Source organism: Dama dama, chromosome 12 (genome assembly GCF_033118175.1).
Source record: "Dama dama isolate Ldn47 chromosome 12, ASM3311817v1, whole genome shotgun sequence".
NCBI lineage: Eukaryota > Metazoa > Chordata > Mammalia > Artiodactyla > Cervidae > Dama > Dama dama.
Window position 1 is genome coordinate 91,140,250 of NC_083692.1, and position 15,780 is coordinate 91,156,029.

The 15,780-nt window shown below is 40.5% G+C and overlaps 1 protein-coding gene across 1 annotated transcript in view; it reads left to right on the plus strand.

Moving 5' to 3' along the window:
* Positions 1-15,780, plus strand: part of DMGDH (dimethylglycine dehydrogenase) — a 69,055-nt gene that overhangs the window by 24,686 nt on the left and 28,589 nt on the right. The window contains exons 8-13 of the mRNA XM_061158513.1: positions 6,538-6,707; positions 7,196-7,349; positions 9,360-9,525; positions 9,962-10,092; positions 11,510-11,727; positions 13,336-13,493. Coding sequence (XP_061014496.1) covers positions 6,538-6,707; positions 7,196-7,349; positions 9,360-9,525; positions 9,962-10,092; positions 11,510-11,727; positions 13,336-13,493 — 997 coding nt within the window. The remainder of the gene's footprint in view (positions 1-6,537; positions 6,708-7,195; positions 7,350-9,359; positions 9,526-9,961; positions 10,093-11,509; positions 11,728-13,335; positions 13,494-15,780) is intronic.

A 15,780-nucleotide genomic window follows, 5' to 3' on the forward strand; every position in this document is an offset into this window, starting at 1 on the left:
TCTCAGGCCAAAAATAGAAAACGGGGGAGAGGCAGAGAGTTTTCTCCCTTTCATGAGCAATGACATGAAAGGAATAAAAATTTTCAGTCTTAAAACTTTGACTTGTATAGGTTTGACAGATTTGTTCACAGAAGGGCACTGATTTCCTGGAATTTTCTCTTTGCTTATTTCTTGCCATTTCCATTATTTATGTCTCCTTTCATGCTGTGAATGTTCAGATAAATGAATTTGCCCCACTTTTACATGGATGTTTTCATAACACAATATGACAAAGATAATTTAAAATATCAAATGTGTAATATATCTGTTGCAATTTTCACCATAATTCATATTTGTTCAACATGATTTGTTTCCTTATGATTACTCAAGCTGCTTACTATTTATGGTTCCATTACCCATTTGATCTTTCATCTCTAACATTTGTCCCATTAATTTGGTGAATATTAATGTCAAGCCTATTTTACTGTCATATCACAGTTTCTAATAGTCTATTTTCCTTCCCCATTTTGTTTTGCCATTTATTCAACTGATGTTTGGTGATGGGCCGGCTTTGTGCCAGGTCTACTGCTGGGCACTGGGCTATAGCTGAGAAAAGGCAGGAAGTCTGACCAGAGGCACCAGCCTGGGTGGGGTGCTGTTCTAGGACAATAGAGAGGTTGGGATCTCAACTAAGGACGCAGCAGTGGGGACTGAGATATAGGAAACAAAATTACTTAGATTTGGTGACAGATTGCATTAGGTCTTAAGGAGAGAGAAAAGGGGCAAATGATGGCAACCTTTCCAGCTTACTCCTGTGGTTGCTGAGGTCAAAGGAAGCAACAACCGGGAAGATAAGGAGTTGAACTTTTGACAGTGTTAAGTTTAAGTCTTCAGAACATCCAGAGGTAGAAAACCAGAGGAAGCTATGAATCTGGAAGGTGTAATGGGACTGGGAGCCTAGGGAATCACCTATGGAGTCAATACATAGGCCTGCGCATGTGGGAGTGTTTCCTTTGTGCATCCCCCGTATATCTTCTTTGGAGAAATGTCTGTTTGTATACTTGGCCCATTTAAGAAATTAGATTATTAGTCTTTTTATTGTTAAGTTGTAAAAGTTCTTTATTCTTGATATAAGACCCTTATCTGATACATGATTTGCAAAATTCTCCCCATTCTGTGAGTTGTTTAATTTTCTTCATAGTATCCACTGAAGCACAAAATTCTTAATTTTCATGAAGTCCAAAATGTGTATGTGTTTCTTTTTTTTGAATGTAGTTTTGATATCATATATAAGAAACTTGTTTAATCCAAGTTAATGAAGATTTATACCTTTATTTTCTTCTAAGGGTTTTATAGTTTTAACACTTACATTTAGGTCTTTAATCAACTTGAGTTAATTTTTGTATGTGCTGTGAGGTAGGTACACAGCTTGATTCTTTTGAGGATAGTCAACTGTCCCAGCATCACTTGTTGAAAGACTGCTCTTTACTCACTAAACAGCATTGGCATCTGTGATGTCTTTTTTTCTGATGCCACTTCTGACACCACCCTGTAGTTCTCCAGGCATCCTTGTAAAAACTCAGTTTACCATAAAAGTATGGATTTGTTCCTGGACTTTCAATTTTATTCCATTCGTCTGTGTGTCTATTCTTAAGCCCGTACCATGCTGCCTTGATTACGGTAGTTCTTCACTAAGTTCTGAAACTGGGAAGTGTGACTCTTCCAACTTTATTCTTTTTCAGTTTCATTTTATCTATTTGGGCTTCTTATATTTTTGCATAAAATTTAGGACCAGCTTGTCAATTTCTCTAAAGAAACCCCCTAGGATTTCCATAGGGATTGCACTTTTGTAGATCAGCTTGGGGAGTACTGCCATCTTAACAATGTCAAGTCTTATGATTCACACACAAGGGATGTCTTCCATTTGTTTGTGTGCTGTATGTGTGCTTAGTCACTCAGTTGTGTCAGACTCTTTGTGACCCCATGGACTGTAGCCCACCAGGCTCCTCTATCCATGGAGATTCTCCAGGCAAGAATGCTGGAGTGGGTTGCCATGCCCTCCTCCAGAGGCTCTTACCACCCGAGGGATCAAACCCACGTCTCTGGATTCTTTACCAGCTGAGCTACCAGGGAAGCCCATTTGTTTAGGACTTTTAAAATTTCTTTCAACAATGATTTGTAGTTATCAGAGTGTAAGTTTTGCACTTCTTTTGCTAAAGTTATTCCTAAATATTTTATTTTATTATTTGATCCTGAAATTAACTGAATCACTGTATTCAGTGATCAGACCTGTATTGATTTAGTCAATACATTTTGTGGATCATTGTTCTTTATCTATGAACAAACAGACAGGATACCTGGTCTCATGATATTTATACTTTAATAGAACACCTATTACTAAGGTAATTAGGAAGTTGCTTTCTTTAGATCACTAGTTACTTATCACCTAGATGTTGTATCTGCTTGTGTGGGGTTGCTGTCGGCATCCAGCTCTGATTGTCCTGAGTAGTTTCCCCAGGTTGTAGACGCTGTGGGGTAAATGGAAGGACGACCGGTGGGGTCGGATCAAAGTGCCTCACTCTCTCTGACCAATCTGGCCTAACCCCAAAAGACATTTTTGTTATTTAAAAGTTGAGATTCTTGAAATAGTTCTCATGAAACACAGTGGAATGCTTACGTCGACTGCCCCTGCCAGCTTATACCAGGGATCCAGTCCGTGGTTCTGAAGGCCAGTGGTTTCCATATATGTGGCCGAGCACCAAAATCACTTGTTGTTGTTGAGTCACTCAGTTGTGTCTGACTCTTTGTGACCCTGTGGACTGTAGCCTGCCAGGCTCCTCTGTCCATGGGATTCTCCAGGCAAGAATACTGGAGTGGACGGCCATTCCCTTCTCCAGGGGCTCTTCCTAACCCAGGGATCAAACCTGAGTCTTCTGCATTGCAGGTGGACTCTTTACCACTGAGCCACCAGCCTTGTTAAAAAGCAAAATCTCAACTCTGTTCTTAGTTGCATGTGATTCATCCTCCTTTGCATCTTACCTATGAAATTTCTATTATTTGTCTTTAGAATCCATGAAACATGTGTTGAATTGGAAAACCAACAAGCAAGCATATTCCCATACAACCCCCTCCTATAGATTCTGATTCAGTAGTCTGGAGAGGGACCCAGAGATCACATTTCAGTATTGTTTGTTATTCTAGGTTCAAAGAATAGGTATTTGCAAACTGTCTACAGATATGTCAGTGCTCATTTTCATTACCCTAGTCAAAGCTGTTTTACTTTTGTCCCAAATATAGCAAGTTCTCCGGCTTCTAGGTGACTAACACAGTGCTTCCCAGATGTTTAATGAGTTGTACTGAACTGAATCTAGTTATCTTGGCTTAGAACAGATTACAAACAGCAAATTTAAAGACAGGAGAGTGCTGTAAGTTGTAATGCCTGACAGTTTAACAGTTATCATAAAAAAGCAGACACAAACACTCAGAAGGCATAGCAGCTGGGCCATGTAATAATGGGTTCTGCAGATAAATGCTAGACATAGAAGCCTAACTCTTCTTTCCTCATCGAGTTCCCTTTCACTTCCATGTTATACATTGCTTCCTTATGAAAATCTTAACTTCCTTATGAAAATCTTATCCATTGGGCAGAGGCATACTCAGTTGTTGGTTATACAAGGACCCAAAGCCACCATGTATATGCCTGCTATATGCTTTAAAATGCCATGTCAATTAATTCTCCACCAGCATCATAAAGTGTGCGTGTGAGGAGACTAAAACTCAGGGTGGGTACACAGCTTCAAGGCCACACAGCTGGTAGTGGCAGAACCACTCAGAATTACACTCAGATGTCTCTTATTCTGTGCTCTTCACTCTCAACCACTCCACCAGGGGCTCTCAATAGATGCTTCATCCACCTTGATAGATGTGTTGTAGGAGATTTTACGTACAACTTAATATTGGTTATAGGGCTAAAGTTTGTGGAAATTTCCTTTTTACTATGTTTAAAATGGATAACGAACAAGCACCTACTGTATAGCACATGGAACTCTGCTCAGTGTTATGTGCCAGATTGGACAGGAGGGGATCTGGGGGAGAATGGATACATATATATGTATGACTGAGTCCCTTAGCTGTCCACTTGAAACTATCACAACATTGTTAACCAGCTATACCCAGTATAAAATAAAAAGTTTGACGTTTTAAAAAAAAACACATTTTAACATAAAAATAAATAAATAGATTATACTCAGGATTAGCCTCAAGTAACAGCACTCTGCCCTATTTATTTACTCATATGCATTGTTGAAAGATAAAGAACATGATGGTCTGGTAGTGAGTCCACGTGAAACCAAAGCACAACCCTGGCTATGCCCAAGGAGTCTGCCAAGGATATAAATTCTGTTATGTGTATCTTGGCAGAAAAAAGAAGGAATAACCATTAAAGAAGTAAAGTCCAATAACAGAGTGTATACTGGGGTCAGATGACTGAGTTTGTATCCTAAATCTGCACTTTGTTGTAGTGTAACGACCTTATTTAACTCCAGCGTGCAGGTTGGTTTTCTCACTGGTAAAATAGAGTTGCTAAAGCATAAATCAGCTGGTAGATGTTAGAGAGAAACAATGCCTGGTAAATGGTAAGCTCTCAGTGAATGCCACAAGAACTTTATTTATTTATTTTTTTATTAGTTGGAGGCTAATTACTTCACAACACAAGAACTTTATATAGTTTCAAGTCTTGTAAACAGTATCTCTAGCTCTCAAAAATGGTAACAGTTGTAATCACGCACTGGAACTGCTTAAGTGAATAAACATTTTATGCAAATAGTTCATAATTATTTTAAGCATATATTTAATTTGTTTTGCTTTCTTGATACTTAGTGAGATTGTTTGTGGGTGATTTGGATGAGCCATGTCTCTTTTCAAAATTATCTAGAGAAGTATACATTGCTATCTTTTTATCCTGCTTGAGAAATGTCTCTATAACAAATACAAGCAAATATATCATTATCACAAATGATATAAATCATTTTTATAAAATAGTAAAATTGGCATCTTGTTGTAGAAAAAGGTAGTTAGCATTTCCAGTCTTTGCTAAGTTCCTCCCATGTTTTTAAAAGCTTCAGTGCTGGCTGAGTAGTTGTCATCTGGGGTACTGGAATTTCTCGCATTTTCACGTTTGCTCATGTGGCTCCTTTTTGTTCCTAGTCCTCTCCCTGTGACTGCCTGCTCATCCAACTCCTTGAAAGCTTCTCTTGACTTAAACCACAGATGAACCACCCAAGACTTACCCACAAGAGTGAGTGGGTAGAACCTCACATGGGTGACATTAAACCCAGATTACTCCATCTGATATAAAATTATTTGCCAGCTATGTTCTTGGTCTTTTAAAAAATAATTATTCATTTGACTGTGCTGGGTCTTCATTGCACACGGGCTTTTTCTCTAGTTGCAGCAGGTGAAGGCTGCTCTCTAGTTGTGGTGCACAGGTTTCTCGTTGTGGTGCTTCTCTTGTTGAGGAGCGTGGGCTCAGGGCACACAGGCTTCAGCAGTTGCAGCTTCAGGCTCTAGAGCACAAGCTCAACAGCTGTGGCTATGCTGTTCTGTGCTTAGTCACCAGGCGTGTCCGACTCTTTGCAATCCCATGGCTCCTCTGTCCATGGGGATTTTCCAGGCAAGAACACTGCAGTAGGTTGCCATGCCTTCCTCCAGGGGATCTTCCCAACCCAGGGATCGAACCCAGATCTCCCCCTTTGCAGGAGGATTCTTTACCTCCTGAACCACCCCATGGGCTTAATTGCTCTTCGGCTCTGCATAAGATCTGCAGGCATGCTCCCTGCTCTTAGTTGCTTCCCAGATCAGGGATCGAACCTGTATCTCCTGCATTGGCAGGTGGATTCTTCATCACTGAGCCACCAGGGAAGCCCGTGATTTTGGTTTTAAATTATCTTCATATGGATATAGAAACAAGCTAATCCTCCACACCGAGTGACTCATTGGTTGCAAAATACAGGAGCCATTGTTTCTCCCCTTCCTCCCCACAAGTCCTTGGGTGACTGCCTCTTTGTCTGTACGCCTCTATGATAATGGCCCAAGTCCTTGTACAGAGATTGCTGCTAAAGGGACCTAAACTAAACTGAGTCTGAGGAGGGATGGGTGTGCCACACCAGAGTGCACATGTTTCCCTTGCAAGATTCCTATTGGTGAGAGTAATCATAGCTCAAGATAAGGTACCAACCACATCTGCCTGTGTGCCTCCTTACCTCTATTTTCCTAGAGCGAGATCCTTAATAGCTAAGAGTCACAGGCTATTCTGCAGCTACGCAGCTCTTGAAACTGTGGAAACTAACTAGTTATCATGTCAGGCACGTTTAATTTGGATGCTTAAACATTTTTTTTTTTTTTTTTAGGAAAAAGATGATAGTATAAAGATTATGTTGATTGTGTATTCTGAATAGCATAGAACACTCCAGTTTTGAGGCCTTGTGAAATATTTGGACATGTTTCATTGCTGGAAAGTAATATGTGTAATAACAGGGTATTTATTTCTATATTTGAAAGATATGGCATAATCCATGCTGGTGGGGTCGGGAAATATCTCAGTGACTGGATCCTGCATGGAGAACCACCTTTTGATCTGATAGAACTGGATCCCAATCGCTATGGCAAATGGACAACAACTGAGTATACCGAGGCCAAAGCGAGGGAGTCATATGGATTCAACAACATTGGTAAGGTGCAAATTCACTGCTGTCTGTGAAGTGTGTTCAGAATTGACTTACAGCACCTCTGAGCTTAGTTGCTTTTTATTCTGTGCATCGTTGGGGAATGGTTAGGGAGTCTAAAAAGCATATGCTTCTAAAACAAAAAAAGAATCTATGTGAATATATATCTTTAATGTGAGGAATGCATCAGTGATTTTAACTTTTAAATCTATTTTTACTTTACCTTTGATGATCATTATCAATGATGGTTTTGGTTTCTTGAAAATATAAATTTAATATGTATTATTATATATGCTTATATATTAAGCTTATATATGTTTATTTTACATATATGTTATGTGTGTATATATATATATATATATATATATATATATATATCTGCACACATATAGCTTCTGGATCTTAAGTACTGTGTTTTCCATTTTCTGAATCCCTTCAGAATATTTTGTAGTTTTGGTTCTATGCTATTTAGAGTATGGGTTTTCCTTTTTCAGTTGGTTATCCTAAAGAAGAACGATTTGCTGGGAGGCCAACTCAGCGAGTCAGTGGGCTTTATAAAACCCTGGAGTCTAAGTGTTCCATGGGGTTCCATGCAGGCTGGGAGCAGCCACACTGGTTCTACAAACCAGGCCAGGACCCTGGGTACAGGTAAATGAGTGGTTTAACCTACCCGTGGCTGTGACTGCAGAGTGAACTCTGGGAGTGGGATGAAGGGACTCTAGAGAAGCACCATATCCCCCATGCTGGCTCTACAAGCCAGGCCAGGACCCCTGGGTACAGGTAAATGAGTGACTTAGCCTACCTGTGGCTCTGACTGCAGAGTGAACTCTGGGAGTGGGATGGAGGGACCCCAGAGAAGCACCATATCCTTCTCTCACTGCTTCACTCTACCCTATTCCAAACAGCATTGAGCCTTTTTCCATAAAAATGATTTCTGTGCAGTGGAGGCCTTACGTTATCCCATGTGACACTGGCCCACATTAAGGACCCATGTGACCTCAAGAAACCTACAATCAGCCCAAGTGAAGCCCCTTCTTGGAATTTTCCAATTGCTCAGAGGAACCTTCCCCACCCTCTCCAAATCCCCTTTATCTGGCTTTTAAAGGTTTACCTTGATTTAAGATGCCTGGTCAAATCACATAGTATGGAAACAGTATGGAAATATGGATTTTCTGTTTATAAGGGAATAGCTGAAAGCTAATGCTTTCTAATGCGTGTGCAATGAATTATGCAAATTACATACACTGTTGATAAATTAGGGGGAAAGGTCATTTACTTACTATTTTAGGTTAAGCTAAAACATAAAGCATATAACTGAAATAATTCTCTGATTTCCTCTAAAGTTGTTGACATAGTACTTGAATTAACATATTCAAGGATTAGTATTTAGGATGAATAATGATTACATACTTTTTTCTCATGAGAAGACACAAACCAAGAGAAAGCAAGTTTTCAAATTGTTACCTTTTTTTGACTATTACTCTGCTTATTTAAGGAGATTTTGATGTCTACTTTATGATCAGACCTAAATGGTCCAAAGTATAGTAGTGGGCCAATTGTTGATTAATGAATTCGGACTCTGTAGTCAGCCAGTGGAGATCACCTGGGGACAAAATACTGGCTTGGTTGTTTTTCTAAGTGACCCAGATAAATGCCAGATCTATTCTTCATGTTGTACTATTTGAACCTGGCTTGTTTTTTCTACTATATTAATAATTAAACCACTGAAAACATATCCTCCTCTGAAGTTAAAATACTACATTAATAGTCTACTCTGTAAAGTGGAAAAGGCCCCTGCATGACGAGTCAGTAGACCTTTGCTCCAGGCCCTGCTCTGTCATTAACTAGTACAAAGGCCTCGGAAGTCACTTTGTGCCTTTTGTCTAAAAACGGAAGATATTGGACCAGATGCTTGCTCACTCCAGGTGGCCAGCATGAGCATCACATGGGAGCTTGTCAGAGGGCAGCATCTAGGGCCCTCCCCGGACCTGCTGCACCAGAATCTGTAACAAGTGCAAGTGACGTGTTTACAGAAACACTTGAGAAGTACCAGACAAGATAGCTCTGCCCCTCATATATTCTGATTTATGTCCCCCAAATTAGTATTTTTAAAATGCTCCCCCAGGTGATTCTGATATGTAACCAAGGTTGACAACTAAAGGACTGGGTGACTTTTAAGCTCTTTTTCAAATCTGAGAGCCCACAAAGCCTATCTTATTTTCTTGTTAATTAATACTTCATTCACTGTGAAATGGGTCAAGGGATAGATGAGTAACTTAAAAAATCAGTTTCCAATATATATGTAAGACTGGTAGAACAGGTGGCATTTTTCCCCCAAATGAAAATGTCTAGACAAGTAGGGCTTGTTAGGGCTTCCCAAGGTGTCTCAGTGGTAAAGAATCCAGTTGCCAATGCAGGAGATGTAAGAGACACACATTTAATCCCTGGGTCAGGAAGATTCTCTGGAGTAGGAATCTGGAGAGGCAAGCCATTCCAGTATTCTTGCCTGGAAAATTCCTTGGACAGAGGAGCCTGGTGGGCTACAGTCCATGGGGTCGCAAAGAATCCGACATGATTGAGCACATAGAGCTTATAAAAATATTCTTATTCTGATTTTTTTTAAAAACAAATAACTTGTTTTGTGACACTGTGTTTCAGGCCAAGTTTTCACCGCACAAACTGGTTTGAGCCTGTGGGCTCTGAGTATCAACAGGTCATGCAAAGAGTAGGGGTGATTGACCTGTCACCGTTTGGCAAGTTTAACATCAAAGGCCAAGACTCCATTAGATTGTTGGACCATCTCTTTGCAAATGTTATTCCCAAGGTAAAATAACATTATGGGGGTAGAGGTACAAGGTACAGGATCCTGGCCTGCTTAATTTTCTATCCCCTCATTTTCAAGAAACCAATGTGTTATTTCAGTTCACCTAGTGATTTCTGTATGAACACGAGAATTCTTCAACTAGTGAAGGGCATTCTAGCTAATTTTCAAATTTAAATTTCCGTTGACTGAATTATTATCTAAGGATCATATGGTTTTGTCTGTGTCAATAGGAACCCCCAGATTGGTTGAAATGTAATTTTTATGACCAGTAATTATAATGATCATTTAAACTGAAAACTTCAAAATTAATGGGTTTAGTTTTACAGACAGTCTACACAATTGATATAAAATATTCAAATGTCTTACACTGTTGACATCCACATTTTTATTTCCATGTGGCGTTGAAAGGATACATAGATTTTCTTCATTTCTGTAGGTGGGTTTTACAAATATAAGTCACATGTTAACTCCAAAAGGCCGAGTATATGCTGAGTTGACTGTCTCTCACCAGTCTCCTGGGGAGTTCCTATTAGTCACTGGTTCTGGGTCAGAACTTCATGATCTTAGGTAAGTGTACACGTCCTAAGAAAACTATGTGCCTTATAACTGATCCAGTCTTGCACCGAGGATACTTATGTTTTGTGGGTTTTAATAATCAGTAATTGAAAATACAACTTAAAATCTGTAAAACTTATCGTTTTAAATAAATGTCATGTCTTTTATAGGAAATTACTTCAAGTGAGGGTCCCTATAACCATCCCCCTCCCAAAGGTAAAGTAAACCACTGGGTTTACTGGTTCTAATAATGTTAACTCCTGTTTATTAGGTATCACTCATATATCAGAACCATTTTTACACATTATCTCAATAAGTTCTTTTAGTAGGTTTATCTGCAGGTACATACTGTGCCCATTTTCAGGTGAGGAAACTGAAGTTTGGGTTACAGTGACCTGCTCAAGTCAGTCTTACTGATTCTGATGCTCACATTCAGCTCACATTAGTGTTGCCTCCGGGGTTTTCTTCTTTTTTATTTTGTTCATACTTTGTGCTCTCTGGCCCAACGCTGCGTTGAAATCATTGATTTGCCAATGCTATCCTTCACATGAATCTTCAGTCTACTATTTAGTCTACTGGAAAATATATTGTCTTTGGTATTTCTAAAATATTTGGAATATTGTTGTTTGATAAACATCTTACTCCAACAGACTGTCACTCTAGTTGTAAGGTGATGCAAATTCTATCCTCCTATCCAAGATATGTTAGGACTCATCTTAGTCACTTAGCTTTGTGTCAGTCCAGATGATCATTTTATGACAGACTTGTGTGGCTCCAGGGACTGCTCAGTAAATTATAAGCAAACCCTCTAACTGGCTCCCAATCAAGACTCAGAAATTTAAACCGGTCTTTAGAGTTTTAATCTTCTCCTTGTGATTGTCAAAGCAAGCATGTGTCTGGTGGCAGGCACATTATTAACCTTTAGCAGCACAATTATGTCTCCTATGTATGGGTATTAGAGAAAATTTGGGTTTAAATTAACTTCCCAAGATGGAGTCATTAGTTTAAATGCAATAGGGCTGTCACTGTTTGAAAAAATTTTGTGGCAGAGCTTGTTTAAATGGAAGGATCCTTCTGTACTGTGAAAAACCACCCACATATTTGTAAGTGGGTAGCTTAATGGCAACCCACTCCAGTATTCTTGCCTAGAGAATCCCAGGGACAGAGGAGCCTAGTGGGCTGCCATCTATGGGGTCACACAGAGTCGGACACGACTGAAGTGACTTAGCAGCAGCAGCTTAAAAAGAATCATTTACTACTTCTGAGACTCAGTTTCCTCAAATTTAAAAATTGGTTGATTATATGAAATGACACTCTAGTGATTTTCTGGTAATTCTAGACACACAGTATATCTTCAGAGAAATAATCTGTTAACAACATGTGTTATTCCAGCAAGATTTAACACAGTGTTTATGAATCTCAAATGCAGATGGATTGAAGAAGAGGCAATTAAAGGTGGATGTGATGTTGAAATTAAAAACATAACCGATGAGCTTGGAGTCCTTGGTGTCGCAGGGCCATATTCAAGAAAGGTCCTACAGAAACTGACCTCTGACGATCTTAGTGATAACGTTTTCAAGTTTCTTCAAACCAAGTCTTTAAAGGTTTCCAACATTCCTGTCACTGCTATCAGGATATCTTATACTGGTAAGAATTGGAAAACAACCTAGAGTAAGTCTCTAAAATTTAGAAGCACCCGGAAATGTGTGCATACACACATGTTCAGTCTCTTCAATGTAATTTTGGAGGAAGATTTCTCCTGCCCAACTCTCCTGACAATTCTATTTATTCACTCCGCGTCTGAGAAAGTCATTCCACAGACTTCCTGTTGTGGTTCCAGGCCCATGGCTAGCTGCCTACCATTCGGAAAGGTAGGTAAGAAAGTGCAGAGGACAGTTGTTGGAATAGTTGGAAGGGATGACAGAATAGTCAGGCCAGCTGATTCTGTGCTGTTGCTGTTCAGTTCCTCGGTCGTGGCTGACACTATGACCCTGAGGACTGCATGTATCACGCCAGGCTTCCCTGTCCTTCACCGTCTCCTGGAGCTTGCTCAAACTCATGTCCATTGAGTCGGTGATGCCATCCAACCATCTCGTCTTCTGACACTCCCTTCTCCTGCCTTCAATCTTTCCCAGCATCAGGGTCTTTTCAAACGAGTCAGTTCTTTGCATCAGGTGGCCAAAATATTGGAGCTCCAGCTTCAGCATCAGTCCTTCAATGAATATTCAGGACTGATTTCCTTTAGGATTGATCCCATGTGGGAGAATTCAAAATGGTCTCCCTTAGAGAGCATCTTGAATGTGTTAGGCACAGCCCTTAAAGCATTTCCGCTCTTCATCTTTCTTTCTGACTAAGTGCGTTAGAGAAGTCTTCCTTGGCACCTAATGGCATGTAGTAAGTACTAGAAACAGGGATGAATGAATGCTCTGCAGAACCCCACTGGTTCTCTGGGCTCGTTCCTAACCTCCTCTAGACTGCCTGTCCCTTCACAGGAGTGCTGGGTGCCCAGTATTCACTCGGGCCCCCGGTGCTCATGTCCCGGCGGTGTTCCCCGCCCTCCGCACGGGGAACAAGGCGAGCACACGGTATAAAGGCCGGAGCTCTTCCCTAGGCTTCTCTTGTCCCCGTCCTCCCTCCCCCCAACCTTGGAAAACTGCTGACCAGAATAAAACATAAGCAAAATGCAAAATAAGCAGACTCTGAGTTGGGTTTCATTTTCTTCTTTTTTTGCCTGTGGTTCTAATGGTGAATGAAATGACCAAGTAGGGGAGAAGGAGGAAGTGGGGGCCATTAGAGACTCTGGCTCTCCCACAGTGAGGCACATTCAAATAATTGTCATCAGTGGCCTGTATGTTTAAGCTTCGTGATTTGGGGCCAAGGAGTTGGGGGTTGAGGTGTTTAAACCTTGAACCCCTTATCTTGATAAACTTTGCCATGCTGAGTCCTCACTTAACATTATGAAGCCAAGGTGAGTGGTAAGGTTAAGTCCTGAATCACCATCTGTCTGAGTTGTCTTAAACGCTGCTCTCTGTGTGTGGGGGTGGGACAGTATTGGGCACAGAACATCTGTCCTACGGCAGGCTCCTTTGCAGTGGGGCTTGGTTGCAACTTCTTTGGGAACCGAGCTTTTATCACTCTACAATGTCTATTTTGCAGAAATGGAATGTCTAATTTGTTGATGTGATTTAGCTAATGCACATTAGACCTAGTGATCGTCATTCTTACTCTGGTGTGGCCCTTGTTGGTGTATTTCAGGTGAGCTGGGTTGGGAGCTGTACCACAGACGAGACGATTCTGCAGCGCTTTATGACGCTATCATGAATGCAGGCCAAGAGGAGGGAATTGACAATTTTGGAACCTATGCCATGAATGCCTTAAGACTGGAGAAAGCTTTCAGAGCCTGGGGGTCAGAGGTTTGAAATGCTATCATCTTTATTAAAATTTTTCATGTGTTGTATCTGATTTTTATGCAAGGGTTAGTTTAACTGTGTTAACATTGGCTCTGACTGTAAGAGAAAGAATGTATTATAAGAAAAAAAAATTTTTTTTTTGGCCACATTGGACAGCATGCCAAATCTTAGTTCCCTGGTCAGAGATGGAATCCACACCACCTGCAGTGGAAGCATAGAGTCCTAACCACTGGACCACCAGGGAAGTCCTGAAAACTTTATTTAATTAGGGACAAAGGTTTCTCTCCTCAATTTCCCAGTTGCAAATTTAGGGGAGTTGTGATGTAATGTTTATTCTGCCTTAATTCCCCTTGCTTGGCAGAGAGCCCTGGACACCTGCCTCTATGTGCTGACTTTGCTGCCCCAAGGGAGCCTGTCTACCCCATGGGATTTGAGGACCACCTTTCAAAATTCTTCCTTCTCCTCTGTCACATTGTCTATCTTCATTGCCTTCTTATTCTGCACCTTTTGGGGAAGTAACAACAAAAGCCGTCTTTCTGATAGGCAGGATTGGTGGTCTGGAATGTGTTGGGGCAGCCCACGCCTATCATTAATAATGAGAACTCAGGGTTTCTATTTGTGTAGTTACACACCATTTTCATAGGCATGATGTCATCTACCTTCTCAGCTCTCCCTGAAGAGGGTATTATTGGTGATTCTTGGGCAAGGAGGTGGGAGTTAAACACACAATCACGCTAAGAAACAATAAACAACTTGGTCCAGATTGCACAGAAGTGTTCAAACAGTGGTTCAAACTCTGTTCTCTTATTTTATCTCCAATATAGCAGACTATATTTAGACCTCAATTTTCTCAGGTCCGCTAGTTTTCTTGGAATACATTGAGGTTTTGGGTGTGAGAGCTTAGATAAAGGACCTTTGTAAAGGGTGTACTTCAGCGTAGGGTCTCGGGTTTGAATGTATCCTCCACCACATACTGTGTGGCCTTAACCCTCCAGAGACTTCACTTCTCTATAAGAGAGAGACAGTCTTTATCCTACAGAGTTATTGTCAAGATTAGGTAGTCCGCAAAGTGCCTAGGACATAAAGCGTGAATTTGAGGGCAAAGTGGGTTTGAAAGCACAGGCAGGGTCCCTAGGACATTTAGATCAGGGGCAGAAGAAAGTGGGTTTTGAGGTGGACAGTTGAGCCTCCTGGGGTCACTGAAAGAACAAGAGCCCTGGGGCGGTTATTGCTTTACAGAGGATGTGCTCTGTTGCGGGGATCCTCAGCCTGCTGGGGTGGGGGTGGTTCTCAGAGGACGCTGCTGCAGGGAGAAACAGAGAGGACAGCTCTGCCTCCACTCCAAGGAACTCCAAGGAACGGGCAGCATTTCTCTGCTCTCCCGCTTGCATTCTCTCCTGTCTCCATCCCAGCCCCTCTAATTTCCCAGCGGTGCCAGCACGCCCTCTAGTGTTGTTACAGCAATCAAGCATCTGGACTTGGTTTTCAATTTTTTCCTGGAATTCTGAATTTTTTTTTTTTAAATCAATGAAATATTGTCTTAAAAGTAGACTTTTATCATAGAACACATGCTGGCTTTAGAAATGTCAATGTGGTACGGACAGCATCTTAAAATCAACAAGATGGTATCAAGTCCTCTAAGCATGAGGTTCGGGGTGAGGCACTGAGAAAACCCTAAGTAATAAATTCTCATCTTGTTTCTGGAATTTTGAAAATTTGAGCAGGTAAAAACTAATCTTAGAGTTGCTAAAATTGACTAGGAAATATGAAGTCAAGTTTTATATCATGGAAAACTTTGTATTACACATATTTTATATGTGTATAAAATTTTGATATAAAATTCCATGACATAAAATTTTATATCATGGAAATTTATATTACACATCTAGATCATGCAAAAGCTGTGTTTTTTTTGTTAAGTTTGGCTACCTTTTATGGGGTTTAGATCAGTTCTCTTGGTGCAAAAGAGATTAATGACAGCAAAACAAACAAAAATCAGGTCTAGTCCCAAAAGATGGCTTTAGCTCCACTTGAAGTATATTGTAATGACAGCCAATTTGAAGAGATTGAGATTCAACCTCTTAAAAATCAGGTCTAGTCCCAAAAGATGGCTTTAGCTCCCCTTGAAGTATATTGTAATGACAGCCAATTTGAAAAGATTGAGATTCAACCTCTTTTTTTTTTCCCCTTTTCCCTCTTCTGAACTCTGTGGAAACTATTTTCCTAGCATATGCTTTTTTCCTCTACTTATGCTGATTTCTGGATGATTGCAAGCTAAATAAATTACTTA